This window comes from Perna viridis, chromosome 8 (assembly GCF_037379345.1).
Source record: "Perna viridis isolate PV_CMFRI_1.1 ecotype Kerala chromosome 8, ASM3737934v1, whole genome shotgun sequence".
In the NCBI taxonomy this organism is placed as follows: Eukaryota; Metazoa; Mollusca; class Bivalvia; order Mytilida; family Mytilidae; genus Perna; species Perna viridis.
In genome coordinates, this window is record NC_142452.1 from 9,972,430 (window position 1) to 9,996,374 (window position 23,945).

General features: G+C 34.2%; 2 protein-coding genes across 9 annotated transcripts; both read right to left on the reverse strand.

Moving 5' to 3' along the window:
- Window positions 1–4,840: 4,840 nt before the first annotated feature.
- LOC148609257 (uncharacterized) lies at window positions 4,841–11,334 on the reverse strand. 7 transcript variants are annotated; one of them, XM_088540636.1, is made up of 3 exons: window positions 10,933–11,119; window positions 8,390–8,578; window positions 4,841–6,686 (listed from the first exon to the last, which is right to left on the reverse strand). In XM_088540636.1, exon 3 carries the CDS (start codon window positions 6,611–6,613, stop codon window positions 5,738–5,740), a length of 876 nt encoding a protein of 291 aa, XP_088396762.1. In that variant the 5' UTR covers window positions 6,614–6,686; window positions 8,390–8,578; window positions 10,933–11,119; the 3' UTR covers window positions 4,841–5,737. The 7 variants fall into 7 exon arrangements, with proteins under 7 accessions (XP_088396762.1, XP_088396766.1, XP_088396764.1 ...); XM_088540640.1 differs by lacking the exons at window positions 8,390–8,578; window positions 10,933–11,119 and adding an exon at window positions 11,269–11,334; XM_088540638.1 differs by lacking the exon at window positions 8,390–8,578.
- Window positions 11,335–13,054: 1,720 nt separating this feature from the next.
- On the reverse strand, window positions 13,055–20,028 carry LOC148609258 (tetraspanin-1-like). 2 transcript variants are annotated; one of them, XM_088542299.1, is made up of 9 exons: window positions 19,966–20,028; window positions 18,443–18,518; window positions 16,564–16,773; window positions 16,094–16,168; window positions 15,127–15,234; window positions 14,749–14,814; window positions 14,403–14,495; window positions 13,710–13,793; window positions 13,055–13,272 (listed from the first exon to the last, which is right to left on the reverse strand). In XM_088542299.1, the coding sequence occupies exons 2-9, from the start codon at window positions 18,500–18,502 to the stop codon at window positions 13,213–13,215; spliced, it is 756 nt and encodes a 251-aa protein (XP_088398425.1). In that variant the 5' UTR covers window positions 18,503–18,518; window positions 19,966–20,028; the 3' UTR covers window positions 13,055–13,212. The 2 variants fall into 2 exon arrangements, with proteins under 2 accessions (XP_088398425.1, XP_088398424.1); XM_088542298.1 differs by lacking the exon at window positions 19,966–20,028 and adding an exon at window positions 19,335–19,481.
- Between the last annotated feature and the right edge of the window lie 3,917 nt (window positions 20,029–23,945).

Consider the following 23,945-nt stretch of genomic DNA (forward strand, 5'->3'; position numbering starts at 1 on the left):
GTCAAGCACAATTCGAGCATTCTTGTGACCAGATCTTTTTAGACTCGCTAACTTTGGGATTAATTCTTTCCTGCGATCATTTATTTCAGTCGGATATTGCTGATAGACTGAAACATCACGTCGCTCTTTAAGCTTTTCGATAGCTGCTGATCTGACCTTTTCATGATCCTCATATTTGACAAATTTTGCTATAATATTGCGAGGCTTTCCATCGTTTCTTGGTCTTAGCCTATGAACATTACAGAATTGCATTTCTTGAGTGTCAATGTTCAGCTCTTTGGAAATGAAACCTTTAACCATATGCTCAGTATATTCAACTGGGTTATCAGGATCCTCTGCAATGCCACTAAAGATCAGGTTGTACTTCATTGATTGGGCTTGCATTTCTAAAAGTTTTTGTTTCAATTGATCATTCTCAAAAAGTAACTTGTCTTTTTCAGACTCAACATTTGTAACTCTCTCATCAATAATATTGTATTGGAATTCTTCTATTGATATTCTCTCTGATTGTTCTTTAAGATCATGTCTTATTTCTTTTATTTCATCTGTTATTTTAGTGAAATGATTTTCTATAGTCGGCATTCTACCATTCAGTTCATCCAACATATCTAGTTTGTTCAACCTTGTGTTCATATTGTTTATTGTTTCTAGTATTATTTGAAGGGTACCACTATCACAAACTGCTTGAGGTCTAATTTGCATTGGTTGAGGCAGCTGTGGGGGTTTATCTGGTAGAATTACACCATTATGTTGAGGTTAGACTGGTGTCATATGTATGGATGGTTGACCATTTAACATTAGAGAGTTCATTGTCATTGGAGTACTGTGATGAAATTGTTGAGGATTTTGATATTGAGGGTTTAAGAATTTAGGTTGTGTTTGGCTTCCATAAATGGACTCATTGGTATTTGCTATAACTTGTGAAAGTTCATTTGAGCTGTTGTTTACATCAAGTATCATGGGGGCGGCCATATTGGGTGGTGTCTGTGTTGTTATTGATTTTCGTTTTCGTTTCCTTCTTGCCATTCAAAACACATTTTTTACAGTTCTGTCTCACACTTTAGGTTCAATGTATTTTTCCGAGCTCCAGTAACAATCTAGAGTTCTGGACTCCATTTAAAAACACATCTATTTACATTTTTTCTTCAGAGCTCTTACGCGTGTGCGTACTCAATCCGCCTCCACTACCGAGCAGCTAGTATTGTGATCGCCTTGTTCAGGTGATCCATTTTAGGTCTTTTTTCGACATGTTTAATAATTAACATGGAAACGTTGCAAGTGGGAGATATGCCGAGCCAAAAATTCCTTTAGATCAACGTTTTTGTCATCCTCCCAAGTCAGGGTTTTGAGTCCACCCTCGCTCCCTCAAACCCCTCACATCACTCATTCATATTTTGCGATTGTCGTCCAGCGCCATCTAGTGAGTTACTTAAACTTAACCCGGATCCAAAATCCAATCAAATCACTCGTAATAGAAACTCTTCGATATAACTTACAAAGTGGCTACATATAACGTCATTTTTTTTCAGTAAAGACTCTAAACAGAATCTACAGTTATCATTTTTGCTCATATTGCATCATTTGTGACATCATACAACTTTCAGTTACTATATCGGATCGTCCATTACCTCGTATTATTGTTTACCTTTCCACAGACATTCTATGTTAAATCGATTTTCATTGGTGCTTCTCACCCGGAGAAGCAACCAATCGGAATTGGCTGGACGATACCCGCTAAATATGAATGAGTGATGTCAGGGGTGTGAGGGAGCGAGGGTGGACTCAAAACCCTGACTTGGGAGGATGCGTTTTTGTATATATTGTGATGCAATCTGTATAGAAGATGAAATGCACTTTTTATTAAACTGTGATTTTTACTCTGACTTGAGATGTTGTGTTTGAGAAAGTTTGTCAAATTGATGAAGGTTTTTCAGATTTTGTTTTAAGAGAGAAATTTATTTTTCTCATGATAAATGAAAAGATTCAACCTTTTTTGGCGAAAACTTTATATAGTATGTTTTATCGTAGAAAATATCGTCTGTTTTAATGAATTTCATTGATGAATAAAAATATTGTTTTTTTTATCTGAGTAAAGTGTCTCATAAACCATATTTGGCTGGGTACCAATATTTTTTTATTTAGATGTTTTATTTAATATTTAATATTATATGTATACATATGTGTTTATATTGGTATGTGACACTATAATAAAATATTCTGATTCGGATTCTGAAAAAGAGTTAAATACGGAAAAATCAGTTTCATCCCCTGAAAAGACCAGTTCACAACATAATTTATAGGTCTATAAAAATCCTTCTAAGGGGAGACGTATGCTGGCCCATGGTCTAATTACAGTATCTCGGTTTATGGTTCTGTGTCTCAAGTTCCTTCCTCTCTTGCACAAAACGAGCTAAATACCAGAAGTCTCTTAGAATTACTTCAAGTTATGTAGAGTTTTTCGCTAAAAATCTTTAATCCAAAACATCTCTGAAATTCTTTGATTAAAACCTATTTTGTTGTATGGTTCCGAGATATGGGGTATATTCAACCCTTTACATCCAAATTCAAAGCTGACAATAGCTCAGTAGATATATATTTTAATTTATCATGTGAGCAACTCCATATTAAATTCTGTAGATTCATACTGAGTGTTCATAAAAAAATACGCAAACTTTGCATTCATATCTGCAGTTGGTCTCAGATGAAATTCCTATCATATTGACGATGAAAAACATTTCCTGTAGCAATCTTGAAACTGATTGTCATGTAGTTCGACAGTTGGTTAAACACTCCAGTAAAAATTTTGATGTTCTCAAGACGTTGAAGATCATAAGTTATTTGTCAAATAAGTAACATGATAAAAAGAAGTGTGGAATATGATTGAATTTTCATTATTGTTTTTTTTTCTCATTTGATTTGGCTTATTTCTAAATTTGAAATTTTTTGTTAGTTTTTACTAAAATCTGTGACCCTAAATTTCTTACATGAACCACAGGAATAACCACCTGATAAATCAGTCCGTAATGTTACATCGTCACCTGATGTCTATGGTACTGAATTAGTAAATATGATATATTTTATTTTAGTTGATTCTATTTCACCAATCTGTAAAACAGTTTTTTTTCTCTAAAGTAAGCACAGGCGGTCGGTCAACATTTTGTTCAGTACTTGTACTGGACAGATGCTGACTGGACAATTTGCATTGTCACCTGGTACATTTTGCAGGGAAGATACTTCAGATGACACTCTAGTTTGAAATAAATTCAGACCCCCTACTAATTATTACGAATATGAATTGTAAACAAGAAATTTCCTTGTAAACAAAGGACTTATCACTTAGAGAATAATTTAATTGTACACACAATATATTCTGTTTGTGCGTTGCTACTTTCAATCATTAACTCTATTTTCTCATTGTAACCGTTGTTTTTTGTTTTTTTTTTTCATGTCCACTCTGTACAATGCTCCTAGTTGGTCACTGAAATTTGTATCCTTGTATTTCGTGAGATTGAACAAGAGTTGCCTCTCTTTGGCTCTTAGCTTATTTTCTTCCTTGACTGTTTTTTGTGTGCATCGCTAATTTTAAAACATTAAATACCCAATATCATATACACACAATGTATATACATCTTAGGAAAATTCTACGTTGTGCGACCAAGTTAACGTTTTACATTTCCAAGACCGTTAGGATTATGTACGTGTTTTATGCTTGTATCAAAGAATGTTAATGGAACTGCAAGCATGCATATTGATCCAGAATTAGATTTTTTATACTTGTATATGTACGCACATTCTTTGGTGGCTATGTGATCTTAATCTTAGTTCGAACTTGACTCTTCATAACCCTCTTTAAATGACATTCAAGCAGATGGTACTTGTCTCCTTGTTTTGGCTTTGTGCTTTGTTTTGTGCTGTATCGTTTTTTTATGGCTTGTGTGTGTGTGTATCTTTGGAACACAACAAAAACATATGCGGTCGTTTAATGGTATGGCACTACCGTACCGTGTCGTCGTCATCTGTAGACGCAGTTTTTCCAAACGAGAAAAGGAAAGATGTTATATTGATTTTTGGACGTTAAAGAATTAATAGCTAAAACATTTAACTATGAAACTCCAGCAAAAGCATTTACTTGTATGGTATTGTTTCAAAATATTGTATACCACAAAAATCATACTGTTATTTAAACTTTGACCGTTTAACACAGGGGGCCAGAGACGAACAATTATTTCGGAACTCCGGACAATGGATCCCGAAAGAAGGTCAGGGACTAATGTAAAAATCTCTACGTGGTGTGCTTTCAACCTCCCAAGTCAGGGTTTTGAGTCCACCCTCGCTCCCTCAAACCCCTGACATCACTCATTCATATTTAGCGGGTATCGTCCAGCCAATTCCGATTGGTTGCTTCTCCGGGTGAGAAGCACCAATGAAAATCGATTTAACATAGAATGTCTGTGGAAAGGTAAACAATAATACGAGGTAATGGACGATCCGATATAGTAACTGAAAGTTGTATGATGTCACAAATGATGCAATATGAGCAAAAATGATAATTGTAGATTCTGTTTAGAGTCTTTACTGAAAAAAAATGACGTTATATGTAGCCTTTTTGTAAGTTATATCGAAGAGTTTCTATTACGAGTGATTTGATTGGATTTTGGATCCGGGTTAAATTTAAGTAACTCACTAGATGGCGCTGGACGACAACCGCAAAATATGAATGAGTGATGCGAGGGGTTTGAGGGAGCGAGGGTGGACTCAAAACCCTGACTTGAGAGGATGGAGGGACTTAAGCTATTAAAGACAGAATTGTGTTTCGTAATAAAAGACATCAAACGCATAATTGAAACTTGCATCAAGTTAAATATAATTATAACTTTATGAAAAAAAACTCACAGCTGTACATGATCTGTATAAACAGTAATAACAAATAAAAATAACTGCATAGATAAAACTGGAATATTATTTCATGAATATCACAGCATCATTATACTCCATTTAAAATTACTTCTAATACATAGAAAATTAGATGTCGATAAGAAAATGTGGGAATAGGACAACTTTTTGCAATTCTATTACGTTTGGATAAACGCACGAAAGGTCACTGGTCAATTTGCCGAAAAATATAGTAATGTGGAAAACTTACTTTTTCCGAAAAGTAGGTGTATATTTTACTACTAAAAGTTAGATTGTGTGTTGCCTTTATCTTTCCCAAGTTCCTACAACTCTGTAAAAATTTCATACATGCGCATTTATTATCCTAGGCTGTACTGTAAAATGTAAAGAACAGCTATAGACACAATAATATTGGCATCTACTGAAGTACAGTTTTTTTTTCACACAGTGTTAAATCATAACGAAACTAGTAAAATGGTCACCAATGATTTAGCGACTTGTATGTTTGTAACTTATGTGTAATAAATAGCCATAGCATAACCACAACAACTAAAACTTATTAAATCATATTAAAATACTTCGGTAATTAGCTGGATGGTTTACCTTGCATGAACTAGTATTTCGAGACAATAATCATAGCATTTGCTTCAAAAGAACAAAAATAATATAAGGTTTACGTGTTGAGTTGTGGTGTGAGGGTAAAATGAAAACAATGTTGAAATATACGTATAACGGATAGATCTATGTAATTGGTCAAAAAATCAAAATGGAATATTGCACTTACACCTGATAAAAAATTTGGAAAAGGGGGACTGTTCAACTATTCTGGCAAGTGGTCCGAATCTCAGAATACAAATTTTGCAACTATAATGGCTATAAATAAGACAGCAATGCCAACAACAGCCTTCTGGAAATCTGATTGTGATTTTTCTAACTTCAGTTGAAGATCACTTGTTCTTAATCTTTCTTGTTTTAGATCCTCTTGTAAAGCATGGTCTGTTTCTTTGCTCGGATCACTTGTATTTTCTGCAGATACTGAGCCTTTGTCAGAATCTTTCAACTGTTTTTGACATTTTTCTAACTGAATTCGAGCACTGTTTAGGTCTTCGTTCTTTCTCTCCATTTCTTTCTTCAACACTTCTAACTGAACAATGTTCACCTGACCTTCTGATATTTGTTCGATGTCCTTGTCTGAAGATTCTACTTGAGTTTGAAGTTCTCTCACAGTTGTCTGTAATTTTGTGTTTTCTTCTCTCATTTCTCTAATCTTTTCTGATTTAGTCGATAAGGAATCCTTTGCAGTAGACAAACTTTCTTTAAGTTCGCGAATCTCCATATGCAAATTGTTTATAGTCATGCCACCTTTATTCAACTTATCTTTCATTTCAGTTATTGTCGCGTCTTTAGAAAGTAATTGTTCCTTGAGAGAGTCAACATCTTGTACAGTGGCATTACCTACATCTGATATATGATTATTGTTCTTGAGACTATTAACTTCACCTGTTAAAGCATCGATTTGTTCGTCTTTCTCGTCGATTTCGTTTCTTAGGTCATCTATGCGTTTTTGTAGTGCTTTCCTCACTTCATTCGTCGCTTCCTCTTGTTCGTCCAGATTTTCTTCCAATAATTCCTTCTCCTCCTTTAAGCGTTGTACTTCTTGCGTCTTCTCTAACAGTTGTTGTTTCATGATCAACACGTCATTACTTTGGTCCTCTGCCATCTTGGCTAAACGACAAACTGTTGTCGTTAGAGTAGGTTGCCGTTAGAGTAGGTTGCTTTCAAAAATAATTTACCTAGACGAAAACATAAACAGAAAGTGGAACACGTGACTAATGAACAAATTACCATTGTGTTATGTGTATAATTACTGGGGTGTAAATTTGACAGGTATTACATGTATACTGTATTATTATTAAGGCAGCATGCATGTCCCACCATCATATATAACGTTAATTAGTTTAACATGTATGACTTTCTTAAATGATTAATGGCTTGCCGAGGCAAATGGTTCTTTTTATAGGCTACACACAAAGTACAGTACAAAGAGCAACAAAAATACAATTTGCCACGTCGGAATTTGTAAAATGACAGCAGAGACCCTCTGTATATGTCATGAAAATAACATACAAAATATGTCAGAAGGAAGTAATAAGGCGACATTTGCAATCATAATTATTTTCAAGTGAACTATTTAAGTCTACGGTTTTTGAAGCATTGTTTTCACGTTTAACGGAAAACGCGTTTAATCATTGATATTTCTTGCCTGGCGATACAAGACAGTCCTGCAAAAAATGCAACCGGTCTTGGTGTGAATGCTAAAAATAAATCTTGGAAGATATTTGAACAGCAAAATTTAAGAAAGAAGAAAAAACTGACGACAGTACTAGTCGACCGAGCGATATAGTCCGGGAATGTCGTTTGGTTGTGTTACATACAGCCATCATCCATAATATGGAGGTAGAGAATAAATACTTCCTCGTAACCTTATCAAAATCATTCTAATAGTAACTTATATTGTCATTACATCATCGTTTTCATGCAGTAGTTGGCAGTTCGAGGGAAATTTTAACCAGAGACCTGCTAATCTTAGCATCGGTATCAGTATGTTTCCAACAAATCTGCCAACGATTTTCTGTTCTTTAACAGGCGCAGGTGTATCAATGGTTACTGATCTTATTCCTGGTCACGTTATCAGAAAATTATATAAATTATATTTTTATCGACTTAATCATAATCTTTCTCAAGATTACTTTTCGTGCCACTTCCGATATATCCTTGCGGGATATCAATTATATAAGTTAATAGCGCACATTGGTATATAATCATTTTTAACTGACTTTTGATCTATATATTGTTTATACAGCCTTACAGATTTTAAGACTTATTTCTTTTTGTATCTTTATCAATATAATGCAACTATTTTAACAGACCATGTTCTGCAACAATCGAAAGTGTGGCGCTTATCGACTTGTATATTTTTTTTGCCAAAAGATTGTTTTATGAGTCAAATTTTAAATTATAGATACCATTTAAAGAAGTTACGTTGTAAAGTAAGAGCATAGTTCAGATAGATGTGCTAAACAAATACATGGATTGTTGGTTTATTGATTTGTTGGCATTTCATGCAGTTATAAGGGCGAGAACGATATTTGATCGACTGAAAAGGCTCACGTGAAAAGACCCTGCTTTGTACTTGACGGCTCACTGAGCCAGGTTTTATGTGATAGAATCAACATCCCATACGAAGATATGTCAAAAAATCCGGACAGTTATTAGACCAGTTGCTACTATATACATTTACATTACTCATACACCACATGTTTGGCAGAGAGCAGTAAGGACCCAGGTAGACTTCTATTAAAAAATTTTCCCGAGAGGAGTCTTGTTCGATCAGGATATAGACATACGATTAAGTTACAGTTCGACTTCAAAATTAATTTAAAGAATACACAAAAATTCGAAAAAAGCTTTTAAGTTACACTATAACTGTACTCACACTTTTCTGGTCTATAAATCTCCAGGGTGAAAATATGCCACAAAATATTGTTATAGATTGTTCACAGTTCGATTTCATATTTTACATAACGAGTCATATGCACGTTGTTTTGTTTTGCACCGTCATAAGATACTATTTATATACTGTCCCTATGATCATCCCCTTTGTAGATTTAGAATGGGTAATTTCCTGTGATAAATGTTAGTATATCATTAGTAGATCTGGTTATTGCCAAGATTCATTCATTAAGAGGTTAAACGTATTTATGTCGAAGAATGCCCTAGTAGATTGGGACAAGAAGAAACTTTTCTTATGAGAAACACAAAATGTATATTGAACCGTCTTCAGAATTTAATGCGGGGCTATAGAGTTCCCTTATTCCCCCACCCTATCCCGAAAAGTGACTTCGTATGTAGTAAGTATTTTTCATTTAGACGAGTAATCACAAATTTTACCCTATATCATGCCTTCCCATTTTCTTTTAATTTCAATCCTATCATATTATTTTCAAAAGTTTCATTTAAGACGCTTTACATATTTTTAATGTTTTCTTTGGTGGACAATGATCGTTTTTGTAGCAAAACATCATTTTACCACACTTCAAAATGTTATAGTAAAGTCGTACATGTGTGTGTACAACTATAACTTAAACTTACCTTGTCAACACAGAAATACAAATAATTTCCTCTTATTAATACGAAACAGTAATAGTAACTGTTAATAACAAACTTTGTTATGTTATAAAACAGTACTTTTGTAGTTTCCCATTGACCCGGAACAATTTGTACTTTTTATGATGTACAACACGTTTTTATCATATTAGCATATCTATCCGGTAGTTGGTACACCAAAACCACACAGAGAAAATATGCATCAGTGCCCGATGGTACATCAAGATCCCGAAATTTGCTGTGGTTCATTCAAATTTCACTCAAAAAATTGGGGATAATATGCATACAAACAGATGCTAAAGAACCTATTTTTGGTCTTACACTTTTGCAGGTCTATAACGACATTTTCTTCGGTTCGGTTTCTCGTTTTGTCTTTATTTTGTTATGTTAAGTGCATGGTTTGGTTGAACAATGACGGAGCTATAACATTTACAATATGTACTATGAATTGTCCCGATTGTAAGATAAAAACAAAGATTTATGACGGACATTATTAAAATTAGTCCGAATTTCCTCTGACCCTGCAACCCTTCTCCTTCTTATCTGGATATTGATATGACGGATTAATTTGTTGTGTCCGTCTGCAGCGGACAAATCTACTAGTCGAACGGTTTAGTCTCAATATTGGCTGCTCTACTAAGTACGACACCCCAACAGAGAGCTAGGTCCAACCCGACATATCAATATCCAAATAAAAAAGAGGAGCGTTGCAGGGTCAGAGGAAATTCGGACTATGCTAAAATGGAACACAGGCACTGTACCATGCACGTGACACCATGTATTGAGCTGGCAAGTTTCAAACTACAAGATGGTGACATGAAATCGGCATTTTCATCATTACCTTTATCAAAATGATTACATATAGTATAATCAATATAATTACATGTATCACAATCTACTTAGCAGCAAATGAGGCAAATAAAGTGCAGAACACGAGAGGTATGAAGGAAATAAGACGACTTATTATGTATACAAATACATACCTTAATTAGTAGTAAAATCCTCAATAAAAATATCAGAAATAGTAGTCGTAAGTCGATTATGTAAACAGTTTAAAACGAACATAAAACGGAAGTTAAAGTCTATATTATCGCTTATAAATGATGTCTAGTTTACCTACTGACCTGTAGGCCCTATGATCTCTATCAACTCATTAACCAGTCCATTTACCTGTACATCCAGGTGAAATACTTAAAATCCTCCGACGAAACTTGAAAAATCTCCGTCTTGGTTTTAAAATGCCTTCTAAAAGTTTAGAGTGTAGAATTTGCTACTTGTGTATACTGTTATTGATCTTTAGTATTGTGTCAGTGGTTCAGGGGTCATTGAACATTTTTCAGTGGTGAAAACAAGTCCTACCTGGTGATCAATAAACGCGATCAATCACCAGTATAGGTCGTTATTGATGTGTGTTACAGGGGGGCCAGGTAGACATATTGGAGGACCAATGTTAAATCCCCACTGTCAATATACTAATGTACCAGTGTAGTTTGATATTAATCGTTGAATGTTGATACTCCAAACTTGAAATTTAATTAATTTGAATTTTAAGATGGTTTTTGGTGTGTCGGTCTGCTTGTCATTCCTTTGTTTTGAGGGTGCCGTATATTGTGCATTACAGATTATCGTTTATAAAGTAGTGGTATCTTGGTTTTATGAAGCTAACTTAAAGCATAAAACTATTCTCTGTATGAAAAATTACTGGTACACAAAAAATAGACGAATTTTTCAATAGTAGCTTATGACGCTTATTTAATGATCTTTCTAAGTACAACGACGTTATACAGTTCTAGTTTATTTCACACGTGAATTTCCCATACAAATAAATTGTATATTGAAAGAAAGAGCAATAATTCTGAATTATTCACTTACCGTGATTGGTCCTTTTAATTCGTAACACTAATTATTACCCTATTCGCACACCTGGCCACCCCAATTTGTTGTACACGAACTATTTCAGATGATGTTAACATCGTCAAGAACTATTTTATTTGCTTGCCATTTTCTTAAAGATATATCGCGACATATGTTACTTGTGCAATGCATACATTATCCTTGTGGTACTAGGTATATAACTTACCTGAGATGATATCTTTAATGACTTTTTAGGACATAAATTTTAATATCTTGCATAAATTATCTTTCTATTCGTTTTGGCAACGCCCTGTGTCTCTTATCACTTTAAGTACACTACAAAATGTAATTTACCTTCTTTCTACACCCGTCCTTCGAAACCTCTTGATATGGATATACAGTACTGGATGTAAAAATCGTTTAAAATATGCTAATCGTCTGTATACAAGCTGTTGGACAATATTATATCATAACAAGATTTGATACAGCTTTGAATTTATTTTGGTCCTGTGTAGGAAAAATGTTTGGTATTACAGCCTGCGTTGTATAGATCGATATCACATGTGAATATTTAGTTACCATTTTACAATTGTTCATAGCTTCACACTGAATTCTGCATGTCCACTTTTGTCTAAAAGAAACAGAAACTGTAGGTTGCATTAGGCCTCCCTTCTTTAAATTTGGGGGTGTACATATCTCTTATTTTAGAACCACCTTAACCGTTCTATGATATGACGAGTCTGAGACGTTTATGATGGCGGTGACTCTTCTTCTCGCTGTGAAGCTCTGAAGTTAATGTCAATATTTGCTATATTGGGCCATGTATTGGTTATATGTAGACGTGAATGAAGGAAGATATTGAAAAGCGGAGATAAACGATCAGTGGTCTAACTGGTGCACATGGGTATTCCCTTTATGGGCCTGACAAAACAAAAAAAGATCTCGATTATATCTTATGACTTCCTATTATACATTCCCAGATTTTTTTTTATTCAAAATCCGAAATCTGAGCATATTATGCACTTTGAATTTTTTAATAATTTAACATGAATCACAGCATTTCACGGTTCCTCACATTAAACATGCGTCTGGATATCAAGATTCAAGATTCTTTATTTCACTCAGACACAAGTTATGTGTAACATGAGGCAAATACAAATACAATTAATGAAAATGGAAGGTAGACAGATATACAAAAATTACATAAAATATATGCATTAAATTACAATATAGCTGACATTTTTTTGATAAACATGGAAATTTTAGATAACAAAGTTGTATGACAATTTGAAAACATACCCTTGAACTTTTGTATTGATGGGTGGGATGAAAAATGCTTTGGTACATATAGCTTCCTAAGATTTACAACAATAGAATTTTTACATACAAATAAATAATGAAACTCATCTCCTAATAAACCTTCGTTGCATAAGCTACATATTCGTTCATGTCCAGGTATATTGTGCCATCGTCCAGTTTCTACAGGAAATTTTATATTGGACGATCTAAATTTGGTTATCCAGATTCTTAATTTCTCGGGTAAACGAAGTAAGTAAGTTTCAAGACCAAAGTTTTGCTTAAATAACTCATAGAAAGATCCTCTAGAGGAGTTATCAATGTCACTATGCCATTTTTTAACGAATTGATCTTGCGATATCTGCTTAATTAGTTGTTTGTATAAAGAAAAATCTATAAATTGCTGATCGGTGAATATATAGCCTAATCCACATGAATCAAATATTGACTTCAGGAACGAGATCCACTTAAAATTACAAACATTATCAAAATGTAAATTAAACATAAGTTTAAATACAATACAACTTAGTTTATTTTCGTTTTTGAGGAGGCGAGAGTAAAATGACACCATCCTCAGTTTTATATCTATGTCTAAAGGGAATCGCCCAAGTTCTCCATACACCATGAAGTTCGGCGTACTTTTTCTAACATTAACAATGCGCTTGCAAAATTTCAAGTGAACCTTTTCTATCGAATTTGTGTTTTCGAATCCCCAAATTTCAGATCCATATAATAAAATAGGAGCAATATCAGAAAGAAAACCGAAACATGTTATAATAAGCTTGCATTTGTATTCAATAAACGAGTTCAATACCAGGTGGAATAAAATATGATAAGTAGACTGTTCATGTTCCATTTCTTTATTGGGTATCTCATTACATAAAAAAAACATAAATCATTTTCATAATAAACATTTTATTGCATTTTGCCACAATGACAATCAAGAAGCTTCCTCGGTGAAATGAGTGACATATCCGACACAAATTTAGATATTCAGATTATTCAATAAGTTTTACTTTCTTCACGCTTCCATACTGCACAAGCCAGAAATACTCCTAGTAACTGAAAAAGTTTGTAAGAATTGTAAGAACGATAACTCTAATCCTATTTTTATCAAAAAACTTACGGTCTCCTAAAAATGAACCAGTGTATAAAAACAAAAAAGTAGTCTTTTTATCTACTCCGAACCAAGAATTCTCATACTTTTACCGCTTTGGTCGTACATCAAACGTAAAAAGACGATAAAAGACCTTAGACCTCAACACTACTGCGTAAGGTATACTATGTATAAAAGGAAGGTATCGTAGAGTGTTTATTAGATTATTTCAAAGTAAATACTTTAGCTCAGGAAAGTTAACACACTATAGCTGTAGTGTGTAAAGCAAATCTTAGAAAACCCGTTATTAAATTAGCTTTAGCGTAATATATAATTGGTTTGTTTTGTCTAGTTGGTTAAGCAGATTTAAGGTACGTGTACTTTTTTTTTCATTTTAACTCACTTGGAACATAGCAACACCGATTCCTGCACCAATCAACAGAGTCACGTGAGTTTTTATCTGGTCTTCAATTTGCTGGTAGCATCCCTGTAATATAGTATGGAGTAAAAACCAATGAGAAACCACGCAGTCGATTAATATAAATACGTGCTTCATTTGAAGACCACATATCTATATTGATTCGTGAAGAAACGTTACGTGTAATCATTGCTCATTATATCTTTTATTTTCTAAACATCGGATTTATTACTGAAAAAAAGCATATGATCATGCGACATGCGTGAATAGTTGCCATGGATCATAAAAAGACGTATGCATGACAATTTCACGCCCGATTCGGGTAGTATAGGGCTTATTTAAGTCGCAACTTTGAGTTATGTAAATTCAAAATTTTGACTTTATGATTAAGTTGAAATGTCGAGTTTATTAGAGTGTTGATTTCACATTATCTCCATGTCAAAATTTAGACATTTAAGTATTTAAGTTAGATTTTTAGACGTTTAAGAAGTCGTTTGAGATTTTAAAATGCTTGTCGGAGACACTTATTGTTATTTTACATTCTCTTCGCGCGACATATCACTTCCGGACGGTGAATTTTGTTCTCATCATTCTGCTACCCCGCTAACTTGCTCGTGCCTCCACTCATTGCGGCTACGCCACAGCTTGAGCTGTGCTCGCTATTATGGCTTTAATTACCTTTGAGTAGAAAGCGGAAGAACTTGTTTTTTTGTCCTTAGCATTGGCCTGGCATGTTTTGGCAACTGAACAGCAAGAAGAAGGAATTATATCCTACAACAACAATGAAATATCAATTAAGTTAAAATGGTTCATTGGTAAGGTTCTCTTTTATACATTCAGGTATGTTTGCGGCTTCTTCACAACGACAAACATCATATAACTAATGCTGGATATTGGAAAGTAGTCTAATTAAACGTCTGAAATGTAAAGCGTACATTTCGAAGTTAATTTTCTTCGTAATTTTTCAGATTATTGAAATCTGCTGAAAATTTCAATCCAGATAATGCTGATACTTAAAACTTACCCCGGGTGGAAGTGGTATACTATTATTATTATAGTCTTGATAGCTATTCACACCACAACAATGGAGCTATTGAAATAAAATAATCATTTGGATATTAAGTTCAACAAAAACACACCCGATCTTGGAAAAATGTAGTCACGAACTCCAATTTCATTGAAGTTATATCTATCGGTAGCGTTTTTTTGATTGTTTGGTTTTTTTTTTATTTATTTTTTTGTTTCTTGTTTTGTTTGCATGTTTGTTTGTTTGTTTGTTTGTTATTCTTTTCTTTTGTTATTTATTTGTTTGGTTTTTATCGCTGTTGCTTTTGGTTCAGTAAAACTTTTGCTTTACCATGTCCCTGGATGTAAGATGGCATCTACAATGTATATTACTCACCCATTTTTGTATTCCATCCCAGCCTTTATTTACTAACTCACTTGTCTTATTTTTAGAATCATACTCCTTCAATGACTGCATCATGATTTCGTTTAAGGTACTATCAACCTATCAAAAATATTGTCAGAAGTTGTTTGTTAGAATGATGATAAGAGTTTTTTTTTTTTTAACCTTAGTTTCCCCTACGGATCCCAAACATGTAGATGTTGTTGGTTCGGAATTGGTAGAACTGAGACCTCTACTACTTTTGGCTACACAGACTTGGTCATACTTGTACATCTCCCTTTCACAGAAATCAAAACTTTCCTACAGGTTTTACAGTTACGTAATGTTCGCAATTAAACAAATAGTAATCAAGGGAACCAATGTTATAGCGGAAATCCAGGGACCAAGACCGGACATGGAAAATAGACAAACACAACAAAGAACATAAAGTAACTAAAATAACACATACAAAGAAACAAAAGCAAATGAGCAACTCGGACGCCACTAAAAACTGTGTGCATGGACCAGGTGCACCGGTAGGGTAAGCGTCCTCCTCTTTTCTAGAAACACCCACCGAGTTACTCATAAAAAATCAAGCCCGGGGAAGTCGAAAGAGGGAAGGAAAACTATGACACGTTTAACAAATCCGTGTTTATGGTTCAGATGGATACACAGTAACGATCCACGAGTTTATGATGGCGACCATAAAAATTCTGTAGTGATGACTTCAATCTTGTAGCAATATAACCCTGTTCCAGAAGCCTAAGTGTAAGAAGTCTAGCTCGATACAAAAATTCTGCGTGGGCAGATAATTTAATTAAGTTGTTAATATCTTTTACTATTGGTATTTTTCAATAATTCACAAATCCTTACGTTCTACAACCCCTTATTTTCTTGAAGTGTGAAAACTTAAATATGAAATTTCGAAATAAAGAAAACCAATAACAATATTTTGACATACACATATTTTTGACAAACCTACCTTGCCTTTATAAACTGCCGCAACAATGCCAGCTGAGAATTCGCCGATAAAAACGATGATCACAAGAGCCATATACTAAAAAATGTCATAACTATCAATTTATATAAGGAAATACTTCGTATCACATCAGTATTTTAAAAATTGTTGAAACGAAGAAAAATGTTTTAATTTTTCATGTAACAAATACTTTCTGAATTAAGTGCATAGTAAATGTATGGTCATTGAAACAGTAAGGAACTCTACATAAAAACAAGGTCCCTGAAATGTTATTATCTTTCTTTTTTTATGATTTAAACTTGTTTTTGCTGAATTTTAAAACCAAATATCTATAAGATATAATACTAAAAAATACACCCTCCTCAAAATGCATTTTAAGGCATAAAATTTATAGATATTTGTTGCTTTTTATCAATAACTATTCACGAGTTTTCACGTGGTACATCTCCTTCGTTAACCTGTGCTTTACTTACCATGGCAAGGAAACACTTGATTTGTTTCAGGCCACCGATGAATCCAAACAACCCGACCAACAATACAAACACACCGAAGCCAATCAGTATATAGGCTGCTGTTGATATGTATTTATCCCCTGAGCTCAGCTCGACCACATGTTGGATGTTCAATAAATTTGGATTGACTTTCAAGAAGATGCCTACTCCTAATACAAATATACCTGTTGCCTAAATAAAAGGTTAAAACGCAGTTTTTATCTCGAAAATAGCAGGACGTATTTTAGAGTCAGTTTCACTCAGATCATGTTCTTACATACAGGGTAGCATTCCGGTGTTCGATAACTCATAAGTGTTTATATTTGGGGGATGTGATCATGGTGGTTGGAAGGGTCTTTTCGTTTTCGGTATTTTTTACCAATGTTTTAGCGACATAAAATTGAACTTTTTACTCGAACAAAATGTGGAAGGCTATACAAGGGCTTAATCCAAATAGAGTATTTTCTTCTACGTAAAGATGATAGTGTTAATATATAGTGTGCTACTGCGTGTATACTGTTTTCGAACTCTCCTCCAAAATTGATAGTGAATTTATAGAACTGTTAGTTTGGTGTTCATATCTTGCAATACAACGATTAACTATTATACAACCTAAAAAATCGTGAAAAGGCAAACAAAAATTGATGTATTTTTATATTTTTCACAGGCATGGAACCTTTCAAAAGGCTTTACAGTGTTTTCAATAACGAAAGTGTCCGTGAAAATTGAGTGATATGCACCAATCCAATTAAAAAAAAAGTGAACAAGACCATCTAAATGACATAAAAAGTCTATATAGTTTCAATTAAACTACTCAGGAATTGAAATCAAAACACTGCACGACATTTAGAAGAAACCATAGTTCTGTATAATATGCCGATAGTTCAATTAAGGTCTAGAACTGGCATGTCGATACGTGTGTATATTGTTAATTGTTTATTTAATTGTTTGTTGTGGTCCTTATGTTTGAATTATATTCTGACATCTCAATTGATGTTTGTCGTATCTTCCTTTTTTGTATTTTTGTCGTCGACGTATGCAAGAAGCAAGGAAGGAAAAAGGAACGGGTTCCATCAAAGTAGTCAACCCCGCACTAACCTTTTCTCCTCTCTTAATTGGAAATCTAAGGCTTTTGCTAATATTGCGTGAATTGTTTTTTATTTGTTTAAAGATATAGTGTGACGCCGTCTCTGCTGGACCAGTATAATTATTTCAGGGGCCAATCAAAGTGTATGGGAAATTTCTCAATGTTCATTGAAGACTCATAGACTGCCTTTGGGTGATCTTCCACGGATTGGTAGGGTTGTATTCACTTTCTTTCCTGTTTAGTACTTGAACCCTCAATATATCTAATATTGACCAAATAAATGGTATTGACCACGACCTTTGGCCTTGGGCAATACCATTCTGTGAGATCCTTATGAAGCATGCTGATGTCGATCCCAACTGTTGAAAATTTCACTACTGAATGATATTCGGTAACTTCAGTATTTTGAAAGTTTCTTTCTACACTATATTGCTATTAAAATATAAGACAAAAACAGTGAAATTTGAAATATATCTGGCTATTCAAGTACATACATCGACCCAATTTGATAAGTGATAGAAATCTTGAGGAAAATACAAATGTATAACTAATAGGCTGTTAATCTTTCGATTAAAACTGAAATTAATCATTCTGGTAATTAACCATTCTGGTAATTAATCATTCTGGTAATTAACCATTCTGGTAATTAATCGATCATCATCTTGTGAACTTTCAATCATTAGAAGTTATTAACCGAATCCTCAGTCCACGCCTTATGTGTGTGATTTTAAGACGACAAGCTGGCTGGTCCATTATAGATATTTTAGTACTCACAACAAAAAGAATATTAAAGGTCACTAACACACATCGAGCAAAGCCTTCACAGCATCCCATCTTTATCTCTTAGTTTCTGAAAGTGATGTAAATGATGTATGTATAACTAGATAATTAGCTTCGACAGAAATAAAACATGCACAAAAAATAGGGAAACTTAATCAAGGGAGTCAAGAATGTGACGACTCTATTCGCTACACTGCTCCATCGGATCAAATTCATACAGGGAAGATAACGTTAACTTACAGAAAGGTCTGAACAATTCCCAACGATGTTAGAACTGTCATATTTGCGAAGCAAATTTTTAGTCGTTCCCTCCGCGGGTAGCCTAGCTGGCCGAGTGGTCTAAGGCGCTGGACTTAGTGTAGGTGGTGTTGCCATAGATTTCACAGCGGTACGAGTTCGAGTCCCGCGGAGGGAACGACTAAAAATTTGCTTCGCAAATTTGACAGTTCTAACATCGTTGGGAATTATATATAAGTAAAATCAAGATGTCCAGGATTAGAACAGTGAACAGGATATTCATAATCTTGGGATAAAAAAAAGAACGAAAAGTAGACAAAACACTACAAATAGTACAGTTTAACGAAAGGAAAAATCACAAAAAATAAAGAATAATTGAGAAACCCAGACAACACTATAATGAGGAGCAGGTGTTCAGGTAGGGTAAGCGTCTTAAGCATTTCTGGGAAAAAATCCGCTGGATTGCTTCCGGGTTAAGACGAAAGAGGGAAACTACGCCACTATGAGCGAATTTGATCTCGAAGAGAAGATTGTCACATCCTAACAATCAACGAGAGTTCGTGGTGTTGGAGGGATGTAAATTCTTTTCCTTTAATTGAGGACGTTTATTACTGTATGTCAACACGAAATAAAACAATTGAGTACTTACATTGGAATCACGTAAAAGAGACAATATCCCGTATGATATAACGTACAAAGGGTCGGTCACCCGAATTATTTGGTCGGGCTATCTTATCTAAATTTAATTCTACTATCTCCAATGTTTTAATTGTACAGATAATTAACCATCAGAAGACTGAAGTCCATTTTAGTACGCACGAAATATACATTCCAGGTTTCCTTTTCTGTCGATAAAACATGCCATGTTTAGTTGCAGAAACAAACTTTGATAAGCTGGAGGTATAAGTAATAATGCTGTCCGTCCTTTCGATCGTCCGTCCCCAGTTCTAATACACAACTCTGCTTAAACCGCTGAATGGCATTTGATAAAATTTTCACCAATTCTTTATCACATGATGCCACTTTGCAACTTCTATTTTGTTTTTCCTGCAGAATGAGTGTTGGGTGCTAAGCAAGGGAGTTGGGATATAACCACGCAAGTGAGCTTTGTTTACATTTTTTCTTATTTTCTATTTGAATTGACAAACCCTAGTTTTCATTTTTATCAATTTAGATTGAAGATCAGTAGTCATATAACAGTTACCAGAGCCTTTAGGTTTGTGAAGCCTGATATCATCTGCAATTATCTTGCAGTAAAATAGTCCCATTAATTGACATACCCATTTAGGTTCAGATGCAGATAATCCATTTTATTGGTATTTCTAATATACCAAATTTTATTGTATGTTAATACCCCAATGAACAAATCCCAATAAACAAATTTTACTGCGTACTAAATATAGTGATGAATTAGGACTGTATTAACAACGATCTAATTAAGAATAGTTGACCTCTAACCTCTTATCAGTACCTGTTTATTTCTATGCATATATATCCAGATAAATCAGTCGTTTACTATCGATATATAATGTATTCAAGTTGCGTATTTATTTTCGATGCATAATAAACCATTTGGTTTTAATCTAGAACAACGAATGTTGAATACCAATTGGAGGAGCTGTGTTTAAATATTTCATACAGGCCCTGGTGGATTCAAATATTTACAAAAAAAAAAGGGTCTGTTGATCCGATCGAGAAACTTATATAAAGAGTAATCAAGGGAACCAAGATTCTAGCAGAAATCAAAAGTATGTAATCAAGGGACAAAGACCAGACATGGAAAACAGACAAACACATCAAAAAGCATATAATAAATAAAATAACAAATACAAAGTAGCAAAAGTAAATGAGCAACTCGGACTCCAGTAAAAAACTGTGAGCATGGACCAGGTGTACCTGTAGAGTAAGCCTCCTCTGCTTTTTTTTTAGAAACACCCGCTGAATGCGGGGTAGACGAAAGAGTAATGTAGTTAGTTGAGAGGGACATGTACCTAAGGATATGATTAATTTTAATGAATGTGGCTCAAGTTCGAATGATTTGACAGACAGTTTCGACCTGCAGGTCGAGAGATCGAATTTCAACTTGAAATTTTAGAAAATGGGAAAGGCCAGCTATTAATTTATAGTTCAATTACGCAGTATATCGGAGAGTTTTGTATTTATTAATCAAGGTTTTCCATGTAAACCAGCACTTTTTTGTAATTTTTTATTTTGAAAAGAAAAACATGTAAGACAAACACAATACACAAACATGTACAACAAGAAAGAAGTTCAGTTCATGAAAATCATCATAATTATGAATTTTATACTACAGTATTTAAAGTTCATGTATTAAAAGCTATATCGATTTAGTCCATTACCGCATCCAAAGGCATCCATTTTGTAATTATTTTTCATTTTATGTAAACCAGCATTAAACCTGAATATTACGCAAACTGGCGCACTGTTACAGTGCATCATGAATTTTTTCGTGTGTTTTTTTTCGGTAATGGCCTTCGTAATCAAAATGGTGAAATTAAAAATAAATCGAAGAGTGCTGTATAAACTATTCACAACAATAAGATTGTGTTAGAAACGTTTGGATTCGATCGATCCCGCACTTTCCTTTTCTCCTCTATTTTTTCAATTTGACAATTATTTGAGGCGTAAAATTCAAACGATGGATATAAATAGATTCAGTACATGAGTACTCTGATTTCTTTCCAACTATTCTGAAATAAGTACTTTGACAAAATTATTATCAACAAATAAGGGCAATGTAACTCAAAGTCGAATTTTATTTGTATAGTCTATTACTGCCCCGTCCACGGACTGACGGCCGGGCAGAGTGCAAACCTAAAGTCACCGGTAGGGGACAAATAAATAACCCAGATCACATAAAAATGAATGCAGTTGTGAGTTTCCTCCTTTTTTCTAGAAACAACCGCCGAACTGCAGTTCATGGGAGGGGCACCCGTTCGCCCCTTGGTGGGAAAATTTTGTTAATTTTGTGCAAAAGTTTGGCAAAAATAAGCAAATAGTATCCTGGCTCTTTTTTTTCATGAACTAACTTTTTTCCATGTCTCTGGAGTTGCCACTGGAATTGAGTTGTACATATACGAACGAAGAAAACTAGGGCGACTTTAAGGCCGTCCTTACATAGAAGAGGAAAACAACATTCTGGTCGAATTATCTATCAGGCTTAAATCAGCTAATCTTGGTGTAACATACACAACTCTACTTCAGGAACAAATTTCAAGTACAAATTAGGGTGATGGTCCACTGCCTTGTTGGTGACCTAGGAAACAGTCAAAGGTTGTGGAATTTAATATAAACAGAGATGAAACTCGTCAGCTAAACTGGGGGTCTAAGATACGGGAAATCCATCCGACTCATCACATACAAGATTAAGTATAGAGCCAACATCCTAAACGTATACAAATTATTCAAATACACAACAAAAAGGAAAAGAAAATACAAAAAAAAAATATGAATCATCCAAACCTTAAACATAAAAAATTAACATCAAATACACCAATCAAAAGATGAAGTTATCAAATCAAAAAAGGTAAATCAGGAGGCATTGACACCATACAATACATCGGAATATATGCAACTAACACAAAAAAATTGAAAAGATCTTCATTGAGATTTCAACGCAAGAAGTGGGGAGGCCGAAGATTTTCTCTGAAGACGACGCAAGCATGGGACTTGAAAATTACTTTGTAAATGCTATCTTGCAGACTTGATAACTTGAAAAAACCTCGGAAGAGGGAAAGTTTGGAAAAGAACAAAAACACTTCTTGATATATGTAAAGGAAATAATATATTAATTATGATCCCGAACTTCAGTACAATGTTTCATGTTCGAATTATCTGTTTTTCTGTAAATCATTGTGATATCTATGGTTCTATCTAACAAAAAATATATAAAGATTTTGTTCCAAATCGATTCAGAGGTTTCACATTGTACAACTCAGACTTTATCATTTATGAATGTTGGGACACCGGGGTACCCATCTCTAAGACGTTACTCCTCCTAAACACTGAATAGAATCAATGAAACCTCACAGAATCTGCAATATATACACTGCGTACCTTCTATTTAAATTTTTACCCAAACCAGTTAGAGGTCATATTGTGCATGTCATCGAATGGGTCACCAAGTATCATATTTTTTCTAGTGTACCAATGAATTTTGGTCACTAGAATAAAAAATGAAATAAATTGTCTCTCTTTGGCCATAAAATGAAGACAGATATAATTGTTTTCGCGTTTCTAATTCAGTTTCGTCTCTGTTGTTTATGATAAAAGTTATTGAGGCAGTAAAGGCAGTACTCTATAGTAGCAGGGTGGAGTTAGATAATGTGAATTTAAGGCACCATCTGGCGCCATCGATCATACTGCCCGTCCGTCCGTCCCAGTGGTGAGTGGGCTTAACATCAAGCGAGTTTTGCTCACAGTTTTCTAGTGTTATCATAGTATCATTATTGATATTTTGTCACTGAGAATTCAGATATTCCGGTCCCAAGACCCAAAATTATAAAAGTATTGTTATACTGGTTTACACTACCTTTATTATATAATGGTCCAGATTTCAGTTATTTTGATATTTGATAAATTACCAGGGACTTTATAATACTAGTCATATAAAGTCTCTGTTTAAGAAGTGTCCACGAATGGCATAGAAATGGATTTCAAAAGCTAGATTATCCAGTAAGAGTTGCATAGTGCTCATGCAATCCGTCCATTTCCCTTTTCTTACTTCTCTGAAAGCGCTGATTAAATTTGTACAAAACTTGCACTAAGGAGAGGAGTGAGGGTATCACCCAGTGAGCTTTGCTCACAGATTTTCACACTGGAATTTCCAGGTTTTAAAATCCGTTGCTATGCCATTCGTGAAGACATTATATAACTAGTATCATGAAGTCCCTATTGCTAATTTATCAAATTATGCTTTAACTGAAATACGAACTATAAAAGATGAGAAAGGTAGTACAAACCAGGGAGAGTCCCAATGTAAACGATAAACAAATAGATTGTCCCCCAGGCCAGAGAAGAAGTTGTTGTTTCTCCATGTACATGCAGTATTATTTTGAATTAATATTGCAATTTAAGATAAATATGGGGAAGACGAAAAACACTGTTTTAATGTCATGTACTTAGATATAGTTTAGTTTCGAAGTAGAGGCTATTTGTAGTGATTTTAATAAACTCTTTCGACGAAAGCCGTGATTTTTATTTCTTATGACATATGTGTGTAAATAGTCAATGTTTTATC